Source organism: Canis aureus, chromosome 15 (assembly GCF_053574225.1).
Source record: "Canis aureus isolate CA01 chromosome 15, VMU_Caureus_v.1.0, whole genome shotgun sequence".
In the NCBI taxonomy this organism is placed as follows: Eukaryota; Metazoa; Chordata; class Mammalia; order Carnivora; family Canidae; genus Canis; species Canis aureus.
In genome coordinates this window covers 54503742-54525225 of record NC_135625.1, presented here as the reverse complement: position 1 = coordinate 54525225, position 21484 = coordinate 54503742, and the positions used below count along the sequence as shown (strand labels likewise).

At 53.5% G+C, this 21484-nt stretch overlaps 2 protein-coding genes across 2 annotated transcripts; one reads left to right on the top strand and one right to left on the bottom strand.

Moving 5' to 3' along the window:
- The first annotated feature begins 819 nt into the window (after positions 1–819).
- On the top strand, positions 820–8955 carry ZNF672 (zinc finger protein 672). The gene is given in 4 exon segments (XM_077849977.1): positions 820–1158; positions 4136–4158; positions 4931–5025; positions 6549–8955. A coding segment is annotated over 1 exon segment (1341 nt). The 5' UTR covers positions 820–1158; positions 4136–4158; positions 4931–5025; positions 6549–6669; the 3' UTR covers positions 8011–8955.
- A 465-nt stretch (positions 8956–9420) lies between these two features.
- Positions 9421–17809, bottom strand: ZNF692 (zinc finger protein 692). The gene is given in 12 exon segments (XM_077849976.1): positions 9421–9588; positions 9590–9856; positions 9998–10097; positions 12520–12634; positions 14276–14354; positions 14456–14533; positions 14621–14842; positions 15374–15422; positions 16131–16394; positions 16709–16740; positions 17041–17228; positions 17679–17809. Coding segments are annotated over 11 exon segments (1416 nt in total). The 5' UTR covers positions 17217–17228; positions 17679–17809; the 3' UTR covers positions 9421–9554.
- Between the last annotated feature and the right edge of the window lie 3675 nt (positions 17810–21484).

Here is a 21484-nt window from a genome sequence, read left to right as displayed (position 1 = left end):
AGCCATCCTCTGACTGCACCACGTGTAGAGGGTTCCACAGTGAGGGTGGAAAGCTGCATTCCAGCATAGATTGGTGGAAATGGCACCTGACTAAACTTTTTTTTTTTTTTTTTAAGTTAGAGTTGAAAGCAGAGGAGCATTCCATGCTGAGTCACGGGGTAGGACTTGAGGAGTCTGAATGGACGGTGATTTAGGGGACTCCTGAGCAGAGGGACAGACGCTCTCGATAGGTAGCAGCATGGCAGTGCTAAGTGTCCTCGGAAGGAAGATTAGAGCAGGTGAAGAATGATCCCGAGAGCCATCCTGTGGAGTCTGTTCCAGATGATCAGTAGGGTACCAACCGTATCTCCGGAAAGCAGCGCTCAGCACTTGCATCTCGCAGTGGAAGACACTGAAGCCTCGACATTTGGACGGGGAGCTCTGCCGAGCAGTTGTTGAAGAGGCGGCTGCAAAGCAGCGCAGGACCTCCCCTCCTCCACTCTGGCAGTGCGCCCCTGGGTGGGTCATTAATTGGTGGGAGCCTCCTTGGCAGGGCTGTGGCGAGCATTAAGCGCGATAATGGGTGCCGAGTGTGGCCTCGCGGTACGAAAAGTCACTAACTTACACTGGGACGATTTGGTCGGGCGGACCCCGCGGCTACTCCACGCCAGGAACCCGATACCCAGGGTGGAGGGGGGCAGCAGGAGCGAGGACCCGGGGCGCGAGCAGCCCGGGAACCCGCACTCCTCGCCTGCCGAACCACACTGCGCGCCTCTTCCTCTGATTGGACGGGAGCAGCCCGGGGGGCGGGCGGACGGAAGGGAAGGCAGAGATTGGCTAAGCGTGGGAAGAAGGCGGAGCCTTGTCGGGGAGGGAGGCGGAGCTTGGCTCCCAGGGCTAGCCCCGTCCCCTCGCTGGGATTCCGCCCGGGGCTGGGGGCTCTGAGGCCTTCTAGATAGACGTCCCTGCAACCGGTGACGCCGCCCGCAGGAGGCCGACGACTGGTCAGCCGGGGACGCGGGACTCCCTATCTCGAGGCGCCTCCCAGCTGCCCCACTCGGCGGCCGCGCGCTCCGCCTGCGCCTTCCTCCGACGCCCCAGTCCCGCGATCCGGGAGGCGGGGGCGGCGAGCCGGCTGAGTGGGGGCTGCGCGGTGTCCAAGGAGCCAGTCGGCGACCGGTGAGGGGACCAAGGGGCTGGGGGAGCAGGGTTGGCGCGGGGCGGCGACCCCCAACTGTCGTCGTGTCCCCTCGCTACGGGCGGCTGGCGTCTGCCGCTGTCGGGAGCGCGGCCCCGGCAACGAGTGACGGCGGGTGTGCGGCACGCGCCATTGGTCTGCTGCGCCCGCGGCCGCCCGGCCTTGCCGGCCTCTCCCGGTGACCTTCGGGGCCGGCGGCCCGGCGACGCGGACCTGGCCAGGCCGAGGCGGATCCGGAGGGCAGTGTCAGCACCAGGCTCCGTCGGCGCCCCCGCTCCTCGCTACGTTTTTGCTGCCCTGTCCAGCCCCCAGGGTAGGCCGGCGCCTGGGGCGAGGAGCTGCGGGAGGACCCCGGGCTGCAAGTTTCGCCCAAGGAGAACCCGCCTAGCAACTCGTGACGAAAGTAGACCGAGGCGCCCGGGATTGGCTGCGCCGCGACCTACCCAGGTGCGGCGTTCCTCCTTCGGTGAGCCGCTTTGTGCACTTGCGGGTTAAGTCCCCACCGACTAGCCTGAAACTGAGTAATCAGCTTCCACGCTGGCTCCGACAGCTCCCGGGGTGTGGCCTGCGGCTACGGAATGCCCACGCTCTCCAACCGTGCGGAGAAGGGTTCCTTGGGGGTCGGGGAAGGACTTCAAAACTCTTGCAGAACGTTTAGAATCCTTGGCCGGGGGGGGGGGGGGGGGGGGGCGGGGTGTAGGAGTCAGAACTCGTATTCAGGGTCCCTCATCAGAGGAACTGTCTTGAGCAGGGCAAAACCTAAAAACTCCTATTTTAACCTCCTTTCCTTTCCTTTCCTTTCCTTTCCTTTCCTTTCCTTTCCTTTCTTTTCTTTTCTTTTCTTTTCTTTCTTCCTTTCTTCCTTTCTTCCTTTCTTCCTTTCTTCTTTCTTCTTTCTTTCTTCTTTCTTTCTTATTTTATTTGACACAGACAGCGCTGGGGCGATAGCGCACAAGCAGGGGAGGAGCAGCCTTCCCGCTGAACAGGGAGCCGGATGCGGGGCTCCATCCCAGGACCCTGGGATCATGACCTGAGCAGAAAGCAGAGGCTTAACGACTGAGCCGCCCAGGCGCTCCTAAACCTTATTTTCATATGAAACGTTAGGATAGCTTCCTTTCCTGAGTTTTCCCAGGCACCTGAAGTCCCCTGTCCAAGGTCACACAGCTAGTAAGGACGAACTGCCTCTGTGGTTCTTTCATGGATGTTGGCAGTTCCATTTCAGTAAACCAAAGCAGACTACTTGCGGTATGTGCAGTATCAGATAGGGCTAGGGAGGATACGATGACTGGAGAGAGGCCTCCTCCTCCTGTAACCTAACTTTTGAAAGAATTATTTCCAAATTAACGTATTTTTTAAAAGCACTGAGTGCCATCCATGTGCCCAACTTCTTGCTAGGCCCAGAAAAGGTGTAAAACGCCTTCCCACATCCCAGTTCTGCGATGCTTTGCCCTCTGTGGGTTGCAGTTTTGGGCAAGTGTCAAAGGAACCTAGGGAATAGACTATCCTACTATGTATGTTCTATCCCTGCCGAAGATCCCTATCTTCTTCACACTTTCCAGTGCACAGGAAAAGCTCTGTGAAGGCAAAACTTCCAAAAGAGTGTATCTGGATCATGATCAGGCTTGGGCACTTGGGATGGGAAGCAGCACTTCCGAAAACTTGTCGGACTGAATCTGAAGCTGAAAGGGGCAACTTCTTTTGAAGTACTGGACCTTGTTTCTGTTATGGAAGAAGAGAAAGCAAGGAGTAGCCATTCTGGTGCTCTAGATTCCATCCTCCCTACCTAGAAAAGGGGCTGAAACCTTCCTAGGATGTATGAGAATCACTTTCTTGTTACTTTCATTGATTATTCAGAATAAAGGCAAAGTAAGGGGATGGGGCTGTGGGTTATGGAGTTGCTCAGCAGAGCTTCTGTGAGGAGGGGTGACTGTAGCAGAGCCCTGGATAAAGAGAGAAAGGGGCTTTACAAGTGGAACTAGAAGTGGAACAGTCCCAAAGTAGGCAGTTAATTTTACTAATACATTTCATTTAACCCAATATATCCAAAATATTATCATTTCAACATACAACATTAAACAATATTCACGAGGTAGTTTGCATTCTTTTTTCATACTAAATCTTTGGAATCAGGAGTGTATGTAATCCTTACAGCACATCTCAATTTGGACCAGCCACATTTCAAGCGCTCAGTCACATATGGCTCATGGCTTCTGTAGTGGACAGTACAGCTGGGACAGCCCTCAGCCCCACTCCTGTACCAGTTTTACCCAGCTCTGGCTTCAAGAAGGAGGATCGCTTGTCTCTTCATCCTGCCCCAGAAATATTGGCCCAGCAGAACAGATAACCAGAGAAGAAAATCTTTGTATTAACCGAAGGATACAACTCAGAAGGAAAAGAACTAAGATGTTCTCATAGTAGATTGTTAGATAATGTACTAAATCCGGATGAATTATAACACATCTCTAATCTTTAATATGTTAGATATGGCATGAAATACCTGCAACATCTATTAAGAAATAACCAAAAAAATAAAGTGATATATAAAATTCAGAAGTTTATTTTTAATCAATTGTGAATGTTAATTTTTTCATTAGCTTATCTTAGTACCTGTTTATTAATTACACATGTAATATTTGCAAATATTTGTAAGTATTAAATGCTTGAAAAGTACTAAAATATTATATTTTTTCTAAAATATTTTAAAGTATTGAACTATTAGGACTTTTTACCAACTCACTCATAATTACCTTCTTCCCTCTTTCCAAGCCCTGGTACTTATTGTTTCCTTCTGTACTTACTTTTTTACTTAAAATGAATATATAACAGCTTGAAGACTCTCAGTTGGGAAAGTGTCTAGGATAGTCTAGAATTTTTTTGTACCATAATATATATATATATATATATTTTTTTTTTTTTTCTTTCAGATTTCCTCCCATTCACAGACCCTTTTGCTTCCAGGGCAAACTACATCATGGAGTGAGGTACACAAGAGAGACCTGAGGGCTGTACTCTGGCACTCAGTTACCAAATCTGCCCCTAGATCAGGGTCTGTCTTCCCTAACATTTGTAATGGGGGGAAATTGTATTTTTGTGTAAATGCCATTTTTGTAGGCATGTTTTTGTTTGTGCATTTGTCTTATCTTCCTTGGGCATGTGCCCTGGGAGACAGAGGGTGGGTTCCCAGAAACTTGGCCTGAGAGGTCTCCATGGTCCCTGGAGACCCCCAAGTGATGTGGACCCCTCACTAGTATGCACATTGCTCTCTTTAGCATTTGGATCAAACACTTGAATCCTGAGGGAAGGTTTTATTCACAGGAGGGCAACCACTCTTTTGAACTGACAGTCTAGAATCAGTGTCTGGGCCGAAAGTTCCCTCTGGAAGGATGGGCTCCCTTTAAAGACTGCTTTTGGGTCTGCAGAGGGACTCGTTCCCCTGCTTGTAGCTTTTGCTTAATCTCGTATCTGTGAATAAGGTGTCTAGGATTTAAAACACTGCAGACCAAAAAAAAAAAAAAAAGAGAGAGAGGGAGTGTGGGAGAGGAGGAGTGTGACAGATGAAACAATAACAAAATGTAGGTAGATGCTTAGGTGAGGGGGTGATTCATGATATTCTTTAGTTTTTTATATTTGAAAATGTCCTTTAAGGCAATACCCTTTTCCCTCCAGGAAATACTCCCCTCTTCTATCTCTCCCTGCCTCTGTCCCCTTTGCTCAAAATAAATTCATGTTGTCCCTCTTACTTCATCTCTGCAGTGTACAGAACATCCTGTTACAAAGGCATGAGAAGAGAACATCCTGTAGTGGCCACTCCTGCCCATCGTGGAGGGAGCAGAAACTGCAGAGCTGAGGTTTGTGGCTTTCAAGGCTTTTTTCAATGGATCCCATTTATGGGGTGTTTTAAGCAGAGCTGAGTATTTAGGATGTTTCTATCTGCCAATAAGAAAATGCTGACCATTTTGTTTGCTTCCTCTCCCTGAACTGTTGAGTGACACAGCCTATATATATATTTTATAGAAGCTATACCTAATCTTCACTGAATTTAGCTGGGACCAACCCATGGGCCTCGAGGAGAACAGTCAGTGATGGGGCCTGCGGGAGGTTCTGTACAGAAAGGCTGAGCCTGCCCCCAGACAGCTACCTGGACCAACCTGTCAGAAAGCTATAGGGATAACATCAGAGATAAACAGGGCAGCAGATCAGAGTCCGTCTCCATAATGGAGCTTCTCTGCTAGTCTGGATTCTCCGATTGCTGGGCATTGAAAAAAGACTGGAGAATGTTTATAAACAACTGGGATGACCTGAGAATTAGGAAGGAATGCTCCTTCCTTCTCCCCATGTTTCCTGAAGATGGGAAAAGCGCTCCTAGGATAATGCCATTAACTTTCAATATTGTTCTTTGTGGATGATTCATGTTCCTTTCTGCCTCTTTCCTGAGTCCTGAGTTGCTTTCTCAAGGCAAAGCCAGGGAACTTTGACGTGGAGTGCTTATTTATCAGGTGCTGTCCAAAGCAAAGGTGCAGTACTTTGGGGTTTCTCAGATAACCATCCCTTACCCGGGCCCCAGTCCTCTCTGAGACTTTTGCCCAGACTGCTGCTTCTGCACAGGTACCCTCCTTGTCCTTCCAGCCCAGGCCTGGCTGGGTTCACACTGGGGACTTAGGAAACCAGAATCACAGAGGAAAGTGTTGCTATCATGTAGGCCCAATGGCCTTCTTTTTTTTTTTTTTTTTAATATTTATGGTAGTCGGGGGGGGGGGGGGGGGGGCGGGGGCGGGGCAGAGACACAGGCAGAGGGAGAAGCAGGCTCCATGCACCGGAGCCTGATGTGGGATTCGATCCCGGGTCTCCAGGATCGCGCCTTGGGCCAAAGGCAGGCACCTAACCGCTGCGCCACCCAGGGATCCCCCAAGGGCCTTCTCATTGCCCCTCCCCCATTGGTGTTTCCTAGTGCATCTCCAGGCCGCGACCTCCGATCTACTGACACAAAACAGGCTGGCTATTCCTCATCCCCTCCCTCTCTCTCTGAATCCCTCTTGCCCTTCCTGGTTGCATGAGTGCCCGAGCCCTCCCCATATTCTAGGAGTCCTATGGCTTTGTCTCCTCTCGGAGAATGCAATCCGGGAGATGGCCTGGCCAAGGAAGTTACAAGAGACAGGGACCCTGGGGTCTCTCCATTCCCCAAGGTGTAGCTGTTGCAGCTGTTACTGTGGCTGACAGCGACTTTCTCCCTGTAGGGCTCTGAGTGAAGGGTGAAGCTGGCTGCAGCCCACCCGAGAAAAAGCTGCAGAGCCTGCCCACAAGAGAAGGAACCTGGTGTCTGCCAGCCAGCTTCCCAGGCCTCCCGTTCCTCCCTCTGCCACCCCCTTTGCAGGCTTTCAGAAAACCGAGTAACACGCAGTTGGAGGAGGTGGACCCCGGAGTGGGAGAGGCACCTTTCCCGGCCAGCCTGGCCCCAGCCTGCATCCCGAGGGCGCCCCGGCCCAGACCTCGCCATGCTCGCGGGATCAGAGGCGGCGGCGGCAGGAAGGCCCTACATGTGCAGTGGGTGCGGCAAGAGCTTCCGCTACAGCTCGGTGTTGCTGCGCCACGAGCGCGCCCACGGCGGCGACGGCTGCTACCGCTGCCTCGACTGCGGCGAGCGCTGTGCCTCGGCGGCCGACCTGCGCGCCCACCGGCGCGCCCACGCAGGCCAGACACTCTAGGTCTGCGGTGAGTGCGGCCAGAGCTTCCGCCACAGCGGCCGCCTCGACCTGCACCAGGGCGCGCACCGGCGGCGCAGCTCCCGCGCTTGCCGCGCCTGCGGCCGCCGCTTCCCACACCGCCCGGCTCTGCTGCTGCACCGGCGCCGCCGGCACCCCCCCGAGCGGCCGCGCCGCTGTCCCCTGTGCGCCCGCGCCTTCCGGCAGAGCGCGCTGCGGTCCCACCAGGCGCGGGCGCACCCGTGGGCCCCGCCCGCCGTGCCCGGCCCCCCGCCCCTCCGCGGCGCGCAGGGCCCACGGGCCTTCGGCAGCCACACGGAGCCACGGAGCCGCGGCCGCGCGGCCCTGAGCCCCAGCGAGTCCGCAGGGCCTCCGCCCGCGCCGGCCACGCACCAGTGCGGTGTGTGCGGGAAGAGCTTCGGCAAGAGCTCCACACTAGCGCGGCACCTGCACACGCACTCGGGGGAGAGGCCCTTCGCGTGCCCCGAGTGCGGAAAGGGCTTCCAGGAGAGCGCCACGCTGGTGCGCCACCAGCGGACGCACACGGGGGAGAAGCCGTTCGCGTGCGGGGACTGCGGGCGCCGCTTCAGCGAAAGCTCCACCCTGGTGCGCCACCAGCGCAGCCACCAGGGAGAGCGGCCGCACGCGTGCCCCACGTGCGGCAAGGGCTTTGGGCAGCGCTCCGACCTCGCGGTGCACCAGCGCATCCACACGGGCGAGAGGCCCTTCCCGTGTGCCGAGTGCGGCCGCCGCTTCAGCGACCGCTCCGACCTCACCAAGCACCGGCGCACGCACACGGGCGAGAGGCCCTACCGTTGTGAGCTGTGCGGCAGACGATTCACATGCGTGTCCAACCTCAACGTGCACCGGCGCAACCACGCCGGCCACAAGCCCCACAAGTGCCCTGAGTGCGGCAAGGCCTTCAGCGTGGGCTCCAAGCTGGCACTGCACCGCAAGACCCACCTGGGTGAGCGGCCGGCCGAGTGCGCCGAGTGTGGCAAGTGTTTCAGCCACAGCCGTTCGCTGTCCCAGCACCAGCGGGCCCACGCCCGGGCACAAGCCACCGGCGCTGCGAGCCGCAGTCCTCTTCGCCAGGCAGGCAGAGCAGGAAAAGCCTGGCCTCTGGTGTCCTAGTTGAGGGACACCTGCTGAGAAGCGTCTTGGGAGGCGGCTGGGCAGGGACTGAAGCACTGGCACAGCGATAGTGGGGCACCCGGCAGGCGGAGGTCCGCGCGAGGTCACCGTGGCTGCCCGCGGCCTTCCCACGCCCCCGCTGGTAACCCTGCCACAGTACCCCCGCTCTTTGCCTTGCCAGCTCTTCCTGCCCACATCCTTCCTGCTCCCCTCCCCGCCCCCCCCCCAGCTGTGGATGCAGGGAGCTTGGGAAGAGAGCCAGGGCCCGTAGAAGCCGGCTGCCGCCACTGTGCCCTCAGATGTTTCTTTCCTCTCTTCCCACCTGTGCTGGATCTTCTCTTGTCCCAGCCCCTTTTTCCAGCCTGGGCCTCCTCTCGCTCTTCTTCCTGAGGACTTTTGTCCTACCTCTTCAGGTAGTGACCACAGATGTGGCTACAGCAACAGCCCACCCACCTTGTGGTCATCTTGCCTCTTGGTTCTACTTGACAGTCTCTTTGCTGCTTTCTCCCTGGGCTCTGAGGGATGGGATTTGTAGGCAGATGATGGGATCACTCATTTCAGTGAAAGATCTCATGCCAGAAGTATGCAGCCTGTGGGAGAAAGCCTACCTACCATGACAGTAGACAGGAGCCCTCAGCAAAGTACCCACCTGCCCCATGGGTCAGACATGATCACGGTGTCCAGATCAGAGTGCCTCTCCGGGCAATATTCTGCAGCTAGGGACATTAACTTTGGGACCTGAACTGAGACCCCATGGGGTCCATAAAGCAGAGTATTGCCAAGTGGAGCTTTCAGAGTGGGCTTTCCAAATCAAACTTGGAGCCATGGGGAACTGAGCTACATGGAGCCAACAGTGCAGAAAGTCTGAATTGACCAGCGATTTTTTTTTTTTTTTTTTTTTTTTTTGCTTATGCCTGGAGAAATAAAGATTGTTTGGGTTCCAGATGCCAAGATCCTCCTTTATCAAAGCTGAGGCCGCTGTCTTGGCACACTTAGGAGTGATCCTAAGGTATTCAAGGTAGCTCAGTGATCTTGCACGTACAGCCCCCTTGATTTTGCGTGTAAAGTCAAGACTACTCAGGCATACACATTTGGTTCTCCCAGATAACGCAGTGTACGAATATGGCTTAGGCTCACATACCTCCATTCCTGCTCACATACCTTCATTCCTCTCTAGTGTCCCAGCCTGCCCTGCTTGAGTGCAAGAATGGGTATGTATGATGATACCCCACAGAAAAGAACTGCAAAATGCCAAAGCAAACTGGGAAAGACAGCTGGCTCCTTGAGGTGGGGGCCTGCAGAGAGGAACAGGGCCCAACTGATGGTGTACTCAGGCATATTCTAGCAGCCTGCTTCTAAAGGAATCAGGATTCCTGCATTGCAGGTGCCAAAATACTCTGCCCACACGTGTCCATGTAAAATAAGGGTTTATTCTGTCCTTTAGGAAGACTAAAGTAGCCTGGCTGGTTTCTTTGCCCCCACCCTGCACTCCCTGGCACTTCTCTCCAGTCCCTGGGGTCTGGCTCCTCAGAGCCCAGGGATGCTCACTGCTGAGGGAGTACAGTCAGAGTCTGAGGAACCCGAAGGCCTGGACTTGTCACCAGACCTCAGGGTCACAGAGGCAGAGATGCTGGGACAGGGCTCCAGTGGGCCAGGTGACTCTTGTAGGGCTGGTAACAAGGCTGGATGGCTTTTGCTACAGTGAGCTGCAACGCTGTCCGGCTTCTCGAATCGCTTGCCACAGAACTCACAGGGGAAGCGCAGAGTGGCAGCGGTCTCTGCATGCTTGCGCCGGTGCCAGTTCAGGGAGGCCTTCTGGCGGCAGGTGAACCCGCAGATCTCACACCTGAGCCAGGGACAGTGGAGGGAAGGACAGGGCTTCAGCCCATCTTGACTTCCCCAAGGGTTCTTCCTGCCTTTAGCTTCCCAGTGTCTTGCTGGCACCCCTGGCAGCCCTACCTTCCCACCCATACTCCCCCACACTCACTGCAGGGGTTTCTCTCCAGTGTGGATGCGCCGGTGGATGACGAGGTTGCTGCTGGTGCGGAAAGACCGGGCACAGAACTCACAGATGTAGTCCCGGGTGTCTGCGGGTTCACAGGGGTCACCCCAGCATCCATCCCCAAGCCACGGCCCTTCCTCAACCCAGCCCACCTGCCAACCCTTACAGGACGACTGCCCCCAAGCAACCTGCTTATCCTCCCAGCCCGACAGCGCCCTGTGGCTGTCAGCTGCCATCCTGCTCCTTTTTCCCTACCAGCACTAAGCACCTGCCCTTTGCGCTTCTCCAGGAGCTCTCACAGGCCTGTGGTTTTTTCTCCCCAGGTCTCAGGGCAGGCTCCACAGGAATATCCCTGCTTCTTGTGACATCCTTTAGACCTCTGCCTCACCACCACTTGGATCCCCCACTGTCACACCACACGTGTCCACCTGCAGCCTTCTTCCCCGTTTCTCCAGCACACTCCACAAATCTCTGGCTCCAGGCCCTCTCCTCCCCCATTACTTGTGCTACTGTTTTGTTTTCTACATGTCCAGCACTCCACATTTCTGTTCCTGGTCTCCCATCCTTCTCAGCCACCATTCCCAGGTCACGTCCCATCACTGGACTTCCTGTGACTTCCCGCTACCAGTCCAGCAGCCCACCACCCACCCCTGTGCCCCTCCACCCTCCTCACCCAGATCCCTTTCCAGGGCGTCTTTGTAGCCTGCCTTCACTCACACTATGAAATCACTGACCACTCTCTCCCTGGACAATTGGACCTGTTTGGTTAAAATCCCACTCAGGATTAACACAACTCTTGGCCCGCTCTAGGAATGCACAGGTGTGCTAAGGGGAGCAGAAACACAGCCCACCATCTGTTTGCCCAGCCCCCAGCCTCTCCTTTTCATCCCCAACGATATGCTTCTGCACTTTCTTGGTCGGTTCCCTCTCCCACTCTTAGAGGAGTCTTCTCTGTGCTAGCTCATTCAGCAGTGATCTCATTTTTCAAGTCAGCAAGAAGAGAGAAGCCAAGAGAATAACCATATCTTCCCCCAACCTGATCCATCAGTCAACCTCTGTGCCATGTAATGTGAACACTCCTTGCTCTGCTGCATAACTCTGCTTCTCCCTGACCAGAGGTTCCCCATGCCACCTAGACATCAGTAAGCCTTTTCTCGGGGGGGGCGGGGGGGGGTCATTCCCATCTTTGTACCCCCAAGCTCACAGCCTTCCAGCTAAGCTCCCATTTCTCTACCTGTCGTCATAACACCCCAGAGAGTGGCCCATCCTCACTATCTCTACTTCTTTAGCTCATTCCATTCTGGCTGTCCTCCCTTGTCTCCCGCCACCTTGTCATCTAGTCCAGCGGCCCATCCTCATTATACTCAGTCCTGTAGCACCGGCACTACCCCCCACCCCAGGAGCCGCAGAATGCTTCTCTACCTACACTCATGCCACGTGGGTACATTCCACCTGCAGCTCCAAATACCACGGCATGCTTGTGATGAACACAGTTTTTTCTTCCCCAACATCTCTGAACTCTAGATTCACATCTTCTGGAACGTGAATAAATAAAATGTCACCTTCCCAAAGCCTGCCTTTCCCTCACCTTCAGGAAATCACATCACCTCTGCCCAGTTGCCGAGGCTGGAATCCTTCAAGTCAGCCCAGATGCCCTCCTGCCCACCCACCTGTGGCCACTCTGTCCTCACAGCAGCCTCCAGCCACTTCTCACCAACTCAACTGTACCAGCACGTCAAGGCTATCACAGCACATTCCTACAGTCCCATTTGTCCACATGGCAGTCACTCTGCTCCCTGTAAAGGCAGTTCTGTCCCTGAGCTGCCCAGCTCATCTGGCCGGAAGTCAAGCCATGCTGATGGTAGTCGAAGAGGCCCCAACCGCCTATCTGATCTCTTTTCCTTCCTCTCCAACTTCCTGGCCTCCTCTCCATTCTTGGAACATGCCATGCAGATGCCAGGTGAAGGCCTTCCCAGTGCTGCCCACAGACATGGACAAGCCTCCAATCCTCCCTCCACTTCAGTCTTTGCTCAAAGCACCTTCCCTTTCTACAAGAGAGACTCCTCCCTCATGCTCTCCTCTCTTCTGAGCTTTCAGATCCCTTTGTTCCCCTGTTATCACTAGAGTGGGCATCCTAAGGATTGCCCTCTTCGTTCACTTTTGTATCTCAGCACCTAGAACAGTCTCAAGCAGGCAGGTGCTCAACACACAGAGAACGAGTGTGAGAGTGATTCTACAGAGGGGTATGATGGGACCTGCAGATAGGAGATGACGGGTCCCACAGGGGAGATGAAGGGCCCCTCAGGGGAAGTGATGGGCCCCTCAGGGGGGGTGATGGGCCCCTCAGGAGGAGATGATGTGCCCCACAGGGGAGATGAAGGGACCCTTGGGAGAGGTGAAGGGTCCCTGGGGGATAGGTAATGGGACCCAAAGGGGAGGTGAAGTGATGCACAGGGGAGGTGACAGGACCCACAGGAGGGAAATGAGGAGGCATTTCCGCCACTCACCACTATGCAGTTTAACATGTTCCTTTAGGTGTTTCTTAAAGTTGAAGGACTTCCCACAGGCTGGCTCTGGGCAGGAAAAGGACTTTTGATGGATGTGCTGGTACTTCTTGTGGTGCTGGGAAATGAAACAGGTGGTCTCAGGGAGACCGCCAGACCTGGTCCAGCAGGCAGGCTTCTCTGTCCCAGCTCTACCAACAGTTCTAGCACCACCAGCTCACATCATCCTGGCCAGTCCTCCTCTGAATGCCAGCACCCATCCCATCCTGACACCACACTGTGCCCTCATCGTCTTCTGTCCTGGACTTGCATTATCTCACATTTTTGTCACAACTTTCCTTAGCAATGCCCAGCCCTTGAACCAAGTGCCATTCTGGTGACTGTCTTGATTCCCTAACCATGGAGCTGCTGTCTACTGGGATGAGAACACAATCTGGGGAAGGTATGGCTATCCTCTTTAACATCGATGTACAGGGATGCCTGGGTGGCTCAGTGGTTGAGTGTCTGCCTTCGGCTCAGGTCGTGATGCTGGGGTTCTGGGATCAAGTTCCGCATGGAGCACCCCGCAGGGCACCTGCTCCCTCTCCTGTGTCTCTGCCTCTCTCTCTGTCTCTCTCATGAATAAACAAATAACCTTAAATAATAATAATAATAATAACAATAACAATAACAATAATAATAACAACAACATCAATAAAAAACAGTACTGCCCAGATTGCCTACTTTATCAATAGCTCATTGTGGGCATGTCTTATATGATGTTTTCCTAAATCTGCTTTGGAAACACACACATGGGCATGCTTTCAACCTGGAATACCTGTAGAGGTAATTTGTACTTAACTCCATGAGTATGTCTGGAAAATAATTCCCTGTCCAACCTAACTTTACATCCTGGCTCAGTAAACTGCATGGGCTTTCCCCTTTTCTATAGTCCCAGTTTCCTATAGTTAAGCCACTGCTCGAGGCTGCTTCAGTCTTCTTCATTAACAGGCTCTAATGTGTTTGACTAGCCTTGCTAAACTTCTCATCCCAGAGCTTTCCTGCCACTGGGCACCTGCCCATTCCCTCTCCCAAATCCCATCTACCCTCGTGTCACCATCCCTCTGGTCTGGACTCTCCCTCAACTGTAGGACATGGTTGGGGAGGGCTCTGGATAGGGTGGGGGCTGTAGGCCACCCCTCTATGTGCCTCAAATCTCGCTGGCAGTTAGGCTGCACCTACCAACCCCCAACACTAGAACCACCCACCCCAGCCAGCAGCGCCAAGTGGCTGAGTGTGGACTCAGGAGCCCCAGCCCTACCACACACTAAGGAGCCTGGGCCATTACTTAGCCTTTGTGTGCCATTCTGCGGGAGGAACAGGATCAGCACCTACCTACTCCCTAGGGATCAAAAGACTTGACCCACAGCAAATGCTTAGAACAGTTGCTAGCACTTCAAGAGCCTGAGGAATGCCATGGTTATCTGCCTTCCCCTTGAAGGCAGATGGCCTGGAGGACCCATGCAACCAGCAATGGTGGGCAGCAGCTATGTGCTTGAGGCTTGGTTTTCTGCTTTTACCTACCAGTTTCTGGTTGAGGGATTATTAACTGTAGGTAAGCTCTGCAGGTCCACCCTAACACTTCTCTTCCTATCTCCAAATCTACCCACACTCCAAGCTTCTTTGCTTCAGCTTCTCCTTCACCTCAGCATCTCCTTAAGCCGTCCTCATACACCTCTGAGATCACAAAGGACCCAATGTGTGTCCCTCATGTCCTCACATTCAGGTACTGCCGGTTGGAGAAGATCCTTCCACAGCCAGGAAAGTCACAAGGCAGCAGCTCTCTTTTGGCAGCTTTCCTGGGAAAGGACGATGGGAGAGCTTAAGGACTCCCACAGGCTCTCCTCAGCCCCCTCCTCTCAGTCCCGTCCCCAAAGACTCCCCCCCCCCCCAGTCCTACCTAATTCTCTTGGGGCCAATCTGTGCCGTGTCCTCCTCCCAGGCCAAGGTCAGAGCAGACTGGGCCTGACTCTCAGGGCTATGGGCAGCAAAGAGGGAGCAAAGGGCCTCGAGGGAGGGCCACGTCCCAGGATGCCCCTGCCCTCTGTCTCAGCCATCAGGTTACCTGGCCAAGGGCTCAGTCTGCTGGGCTGCTTGAGGGGTCCCTCTGATGTCTGGCTGTACCCCAACTTCCGTAGGCAGAAGAGCTCCAGAACCCAATGATGATGTTGATGAGGACAGTACAGCAAGAGGATTGAGGGGAGCTTCTGGGGGTGGGGGTGTCTCTCCCTCCTTAAGTGCATGGGTGACAGGGGAAGGTAATAGTCTGGGGGCATCTTGATCACTGCTGAAAAGAGAAGAGAAGAGCATTATCTCCCTGGGCTCTCAGCTAGCCTTCAACCCAACACCCGCCCCTAAACTGCAAAGATCCCCAACTTGGAACCACCCTACCCTACCCTAGGATCTCTATTCACATCTGTTTTCAGCTTTCATTCTCCTCTAGAGCCGAACTTCAACCCTGATTTTCCTGATTCAAAGCCTCCAGTTCTTTCCACCTTCCCCACCAACAAGCCTTTCCCTCAAGTCTGCAAAGCTTTCGGGTCCTTGGCCAGCTACTCCCTCCCTCCTGCTCACTTCAACATCCTCCCACAACCCCAACTTGCTCATCTGGGGAGGAGCTGTAGGTCCATGGGCTGGCATCACTGAGCATTTCCTCTTCATCCTCATCTTCCTCCTCCCCCTCTTCTCCTGGGGTTGGGAAGGTCTCCAGTAAGGGTCCTACTTCCCTGCTGGACCAAGGAAGGCAAGCCTCAGGCTCCCACTCCCTCGCCTGCACTGTTCACCCAAGTCTCTCCTTTCCCTTCCCCCCAAACCTCACCTGGGCAACCTGGCCTCCTGAGTCCTCTCATCGTGCTCAGATGCCAAACCTGTTGGTACAGGTAGGGTCAAAGGGGAAGGATCTCTGGGCTGGAGGAATGAGGACAGGTGTACTTTTAAGGTCTCCTGGGATGGAGGAGGGTACAGCAGGAAGGGGTGCTTTACTCTGGAGATGATACAATCACATGGTTCAAAAGGTAAAAGTATAAAAAGGTACGCTTGGAAAAGTCTCCTTACCAATACTACCCCCTCTTCACCTAGTTCTTCCCACAGAGAACCGGGTTTCCCTCATGCCCTTCCAGACGTATTTGATACATTCGTAAGTACATATATATATATTCTTCCTCCCCTGGTTTTTCCACCAATGGTAACACAACATACGTCTCATTCTGTATTTTGCTTTTTATACCTAAAAATATATTTGGGGATATATTTCCTTGTTTTTCCATTAAGAAAGGATAATTTTTAACAAAGGGGGTTCTAAGCTACAGAGACGGGAACCATTTTCCCTCCGTTTTCTTCACAGCTCTTCTTTTTTTTTTTTTTTTTAATTTTTATTTATTTATGATAGTCACACAGGGAGAGAGAGAGGCAGAGACACAGGCAGAGGGAGAAGCAGGCTCCATGCACCGGGAGCGGACGAGGGATTCAATCCTGGGTCTCCAGGATTGTGCCCTGGGCCAAAGGCAGGCGCCAGACCGCTGCACATTCACAGCTCTTCCTGCCCCCCCCCCCCCCCCCCCCCCCCCCCCGCCTACCTGCAGGCTCCTGACCATTCCTGGCCTCTGGGCACCAGCTTCTCCGGGCAGTATTTGGACAGGAAGCTGGCTTAGGCTCCTCTGGAGATGTGAGGCCTGAAGACGGGCCCCAGGAGAAGGTGTGGCCTGCAGAGCACTCCCACACAAGCCCCCCATCTTGGCCCTCGGGGCCTCGGAGCCCAGGCACCAGGCTGCATTCCCGGCTGTGGGCATGCGACAGGAGCACCAGATACTGCAGACCCTTGGGGGGCAAAGGCTCAGGACCTGAGGTGGTGAAGGCAACAGTCAGGGCGAGTTGGCAAGCCTCCTACTCTCACGCTGGGACCACACCCTCCCTGGGCAAAGCCAGTCCCTACCTTAGTTTATCATCCTTCAGAGCCCAGAACCCCCCAAGGTCCCTAGACATTGCTCTCTTCCACAGCCTGCTCCCATCAAACTACCTTGGGCTCCCCAACTCCCCACCTTTCCCCAACCCGCTCAGGGTCCCCTCTGATCCAGTTCCCTCCAGAGGGGGTTCCCTGTTGCCCCTCCGCCCTCCCTGGCTCCTGGCCCCGGACCTCTAGCTACTCCCTACCCACCTGCACAGAGCACACAGCGTGAAGAAGTGTACCTGCCAGGGGGAGGGGGAAGAGAGGCGGTTTAGGGAGGGATCCGGGCCAGCTGGCCTCAGCTCTCTGCACTCCCACACTTTGAAGGGACCAGACCCTAGGGCCCCTATTCGCTGGAAACCAACAGCGGGGGGACAGGACCCAGAGAGGCCCCAAGTCACACAGGCTGTTCTGCTGAAATGAGAAATCTGCGGGCGGTGACGAGCTGGCGGCCGGCCCCGACCACGTAGGGGACTGGGCGTCGCACCCCGGGCGCCCTCCCGCGCAGCCCCGGCCCGGCCCGGCCCGGCCCGGCTCCTAACCGGTCCAACAGGAACTTCGCGAGCTGCGAGTGCAGGGAGAAGCCCAGCCGCTCCTTGAGGAGGCACCACTGCTCCATGTGGCCGCCCAGGCGAATGCGGCACTTGCTGCGGCGCGCGTCCAGCTGCCGCCGCTTCTCCTGCCGCCTGCGCGATGCGTCCACCGGGGAGGAAGCCATGGGCACCAGGACCTACGGGTGGAGGAGACACGCGCACGGGCGGCCTGACCCGGGGCGCCCTCAGGGCCCCCGGCGGTCGAGATCGGCCGGCCCAGGTCCTCCCCGCAGCCGCCGCCGGGGCCGCACCGCCCGGCTTGCGTTACTGGGCGCGTAGAGCAGCGCTGTGCGGGGGGGAGGGAAGCCAGCGGCCCGGCCCCGCGCCCTGGGGAGGCGCCAGGCTCCGGCCAAGTTTCAACGGGGGCTGGGCGACGGGGAGGTGACAGTTTCACCTTGAAGACGGCACAGGCCCCTCCAGCCCGGACTGCTGAGGGGGGGGTGTCTGGGGAGCGCTCTTCATGGCGGAGTGAATGTGGCCGGGGCGGGGGCGCTCCCACCCCGCGTCGGGCCGCCCCACTTAACGCCCACTGAGCGCAGGCCGGGCCCCCGGAGTGCCCGCCGCGGTCCACCCCCGCCGGGTCTTACCTGCGCGCCCCCACCCGCCCTCGGCCCGACTGCGCCTGCGCCTCCCCCTCCTCGGCGCAGGCCCGGAGAGCGGCGGGAGGATGAGGGCCCACCTCGCGCGCTCCGCCGCCGTTTCTCCTTTAAGAGGAAGCCGCCCCCTAGGCGTCCGCGGCTCCAACGCGGAACTGGGGCCGGGGCGGCCGGGAGGGGGACTGGGAGGGGACTGGCGGCGCCTGCGCAATGGCCGGCGAGCGCACCGCCTGCCGGGAGCTGTAGTTCCCGTAGGAATCGCCCGAGCGCCGCGGAGCTTCCGAGGGATGCAGGCCTGGCGTCCGCCGGGGGTGCCGCCGCCTGGTGCGCCTCCGCCTGGTGCGGAAACGTAGCGAGCCTGACCCTGCCCTGTGCGCTTCACCTGCAGTTTCTCCCTCTCCGTTGCCACCTACATGCGAACACCTGCAGCATCAGCCGCCCTAACCACCTAGACCCCTGTCTAGGCCTCAAAGGCACATCTGGCCACGGCCCACTCCCTCTGAGGCATCGAGAGTCCTCTGAAAAGTTGCCTGGCTTCGCTGCGGACTCAGTCACTTCCCAGTTCCTCTTGGGATGCCTCCCGCGGAGATTTCCTCTCCATCAAGCCGCTGGAACAGCGCTTCTCCGCCTTCAGAGCATCTGACCCTGCGGGATCTTCCCCTCTGCCCTCCTCTATCCCAAACCCCAGTGCTGCTGTGTCTGCATTCTTTCCGGTTTTCTTCCTGCGTCGTTGGCTCCCCCTTTCTTTTGTTGGATCCTCCACCACTGTACCACCCAAATACAGTGTCCTCCTGAATTAGAACTAGACCAAATATCCTCTCTTCTGTTCTTGAGTGAGCTAACCGTCCCAGGGATTTTTTTTTTTCTTCCAAGTTTTTTATATAACTTGCAGTTAGTTAACATACAAAGTAATATTAATTTTAGGTGTAAGATTTGGTGATTCCTCACTTACATACAACGCCCAGTGCTCATCACAACCTGTGCCCTGCTCCATACCCATCACTCATTTAACCCATCCCCCACCCCACTGCCCTTCAGCAGCCCTCATTTGTTCTCTGTAGTTAAGAGTTAGTTTGGGGGGTGGGGGGCACCTGGGTGGCTTAGTTAGGCATCAACCTTGGCTCAGGTCATGATCTCCTAGTACTGGAATCAAGCCACTGCCCCCACCCCAGGCAAGGAGTCTGCTTCTCTCTTTGTCCTCACGCCAATCGTGCCCTCTCTCTCTCTCTCTCTCTCATTAATTAATTAATTAATTAATTAATTAATTTTTTAAAAGAGTCTGCTTTCCCTCACTCCTTTTTTTCCCTCCCTACTTGTTAGGTTTCTTAAAGTCCACATATGAGTGAAATCATGTGGTATTTGTCTTTCTCTGACTGACTCAGTTCACTTGGCATAATATACTCTAGCTTCATCCGTGTTATTTGAAATGGCAAGTTTCATTCTTTTAGATAATATCATATATGTGTATATAACATATACATATATGACACATCTTTACCCATTCCTTAGTTGATGAACATATGAACATTTGGGCTCTTTCCAAAATTTGGCTATTGTGAACATTTCTGGTATAAACATTGGAGTACATGTACCCCTTCAAATCACTGTTTTTGTATCTTTTGAGTAAATACCCAGGAGTGCAATTGCTAGGGCATACGGTATTACTTTTTTCTTTTTCTTTTTTTTTTTTTTTTTGGTATTACTATTTTCACTTTTTGAGGATCCTCCATACTGTTTTCCAGAGTGGCCGCACAAGTTTAAATTCCCATCAACAGTGAAAGAAGGTTTCCCTTTCTCCACCTCCTCATCAATGTTTGTTGTTTCCTGAGTTGTTAATTTTAGCCATTATGACTGGGTGAGGTGGTATCGCATCATTTTGATTTGTATTTCCCTGATGATGAGTGATGTTGATCGTTGAGCATCTTTTCAATGTTAGCCACCTGGATGTCTTTTTTTGGGGGGAGGGGGAGTCTATTCATGTCTTCTGCCCATTACTTAACTGGATTATTTGTTTTTTGGGTATTGAGTTTAGTAAGTTCTTCATGTAATTTTGACAGTAACTCTTTGTCAGATATGTCATTTTCAAATATCTTCTCCCATTCCATAGGCTGCCTTTTAGTTTTGTTGACTGTTTCCTTTGCAGAAGCTTCTTATCTTGTTAGTTTCAATAGTTCATTTTTACTTTTGTTTCTCTTGCCTCTGGAGAGGTCTATACTAAGAAGTTGCTACTGCGTAGGTCAAGGAGGTTGGTCCCTGTGTTCTCTAGAATTCTGAGCGTTTCCTGTCCCACATTTAGATCTTCCATCCATTTTGAGCTTATTTTTGTGTACGGTGTAAGAAATGTCCAGCTTCACTCCTTCACTCATTCTTTTCCCAGCAACATTTGTTGAAGAGACTGTCATTTTTCCATCAGATATTCTTCCCTGCTTTGTCAAAGATTAGTTGATCATATAGTTGTGGGTCCATTTCTGGATTTTCTATTCAGTCTCATTGATCTATGTGTCTGCTTCACAGTCAGTACCATACTATATTTTTTGTAATTTTTATTTATTTATGATAGTCACAGAGAGAGAGAGAGAGAGAGAGAGAGAGAGAGAGGCAGAGACACAGGCAGAGGGAGAAGCAGGCTCCACGCACCAACAGCCCAATGTGGGATTCGATCCCGGGTCTCCAGGATCGCGCCCTGGGCCAAAGGCAGGCGCTAAACCGCTGCGCCACCCAGGGATCCCAGTACCGTACTATCTTGATGACTACAGCTTTGTAACACAACTTCAAGTCTGGAATTGTCATGCATCCAGCTTTACTTTCCTTTTTGAGGTTCCTTTGTTATTCGGGATCTTTTGTGGTCCAAACAAATGCTAGGATTGTTTGTTCTAGCTCTGCTGAAAAATGCTATTTTGATAAGGATTGCATTAAATGTGTAGATTGTTTTGCTTAGTATAGACATTTTAGCAATATTTGTTCTTTCATGAGTGTTCTATAGTTTTCAGCGTACAGATCTTTAACCTCTTTGGTTAGGTTTATTCCTAGGTATCTTATGATTTTTGGTGCAATTGTAAATAGGATCAATTCCTTCATTTGTCTTTCTGCTGCTTGATTATTGGTTTATAGAAATGTAACAGATTTCTGAACATTGATTTTATATCCTGAGACTTGGTTAAATACATGTATCACATCTAGCAAGTTTTTGATGGAGTCTTTCAGGTTTTCTGCAGAGAGCATCATGTCATTTGCAAATAGTGACAGTTTGATTTCTTCCTGGCTTATTTGGTTGCCTTGTATCTCTCTTTGTTGTCTGATTGCTGAGGCTAAGACTTCCAGGACTATGTTAAATAACAATGAGGAGAGTGGACATCCCTGTTTTGTTCCTGACCTTAAGGGAGAAGCTCTCAGTTTTCCCCATTGAGGACAATATTAGCTGTGGGTCTTTCATATATGGCCTTTATAATGTTGAGGTATGTTCCTTCTGTCCCTACTCTGATGAAGGTTTTTTTTTTTTTTTTTTGATGAAGGTTTTTATCAAGAATGAATGCTGTATTTTCTGAAGTGTTTTTTCTGCATCTATTGTGGGAATCATTTTTTAAAAAAGATTTTATTTATTTATTTATTTATTTATTTTTTTATTTATTTGAGAGAGAGAGAGCATGAAGGGAAAGGAAGAAGCTAGCTCCCTGCCAAGCAGGGAGCCAGACACATGACTCTCTCCCAGGACCCTGAGATCATGACCTGAGCTGAAAGCAGATGCTTAACCAACTGAGCCATCCAGGCACCCTGAAGATCATATGATTCTTATCCTT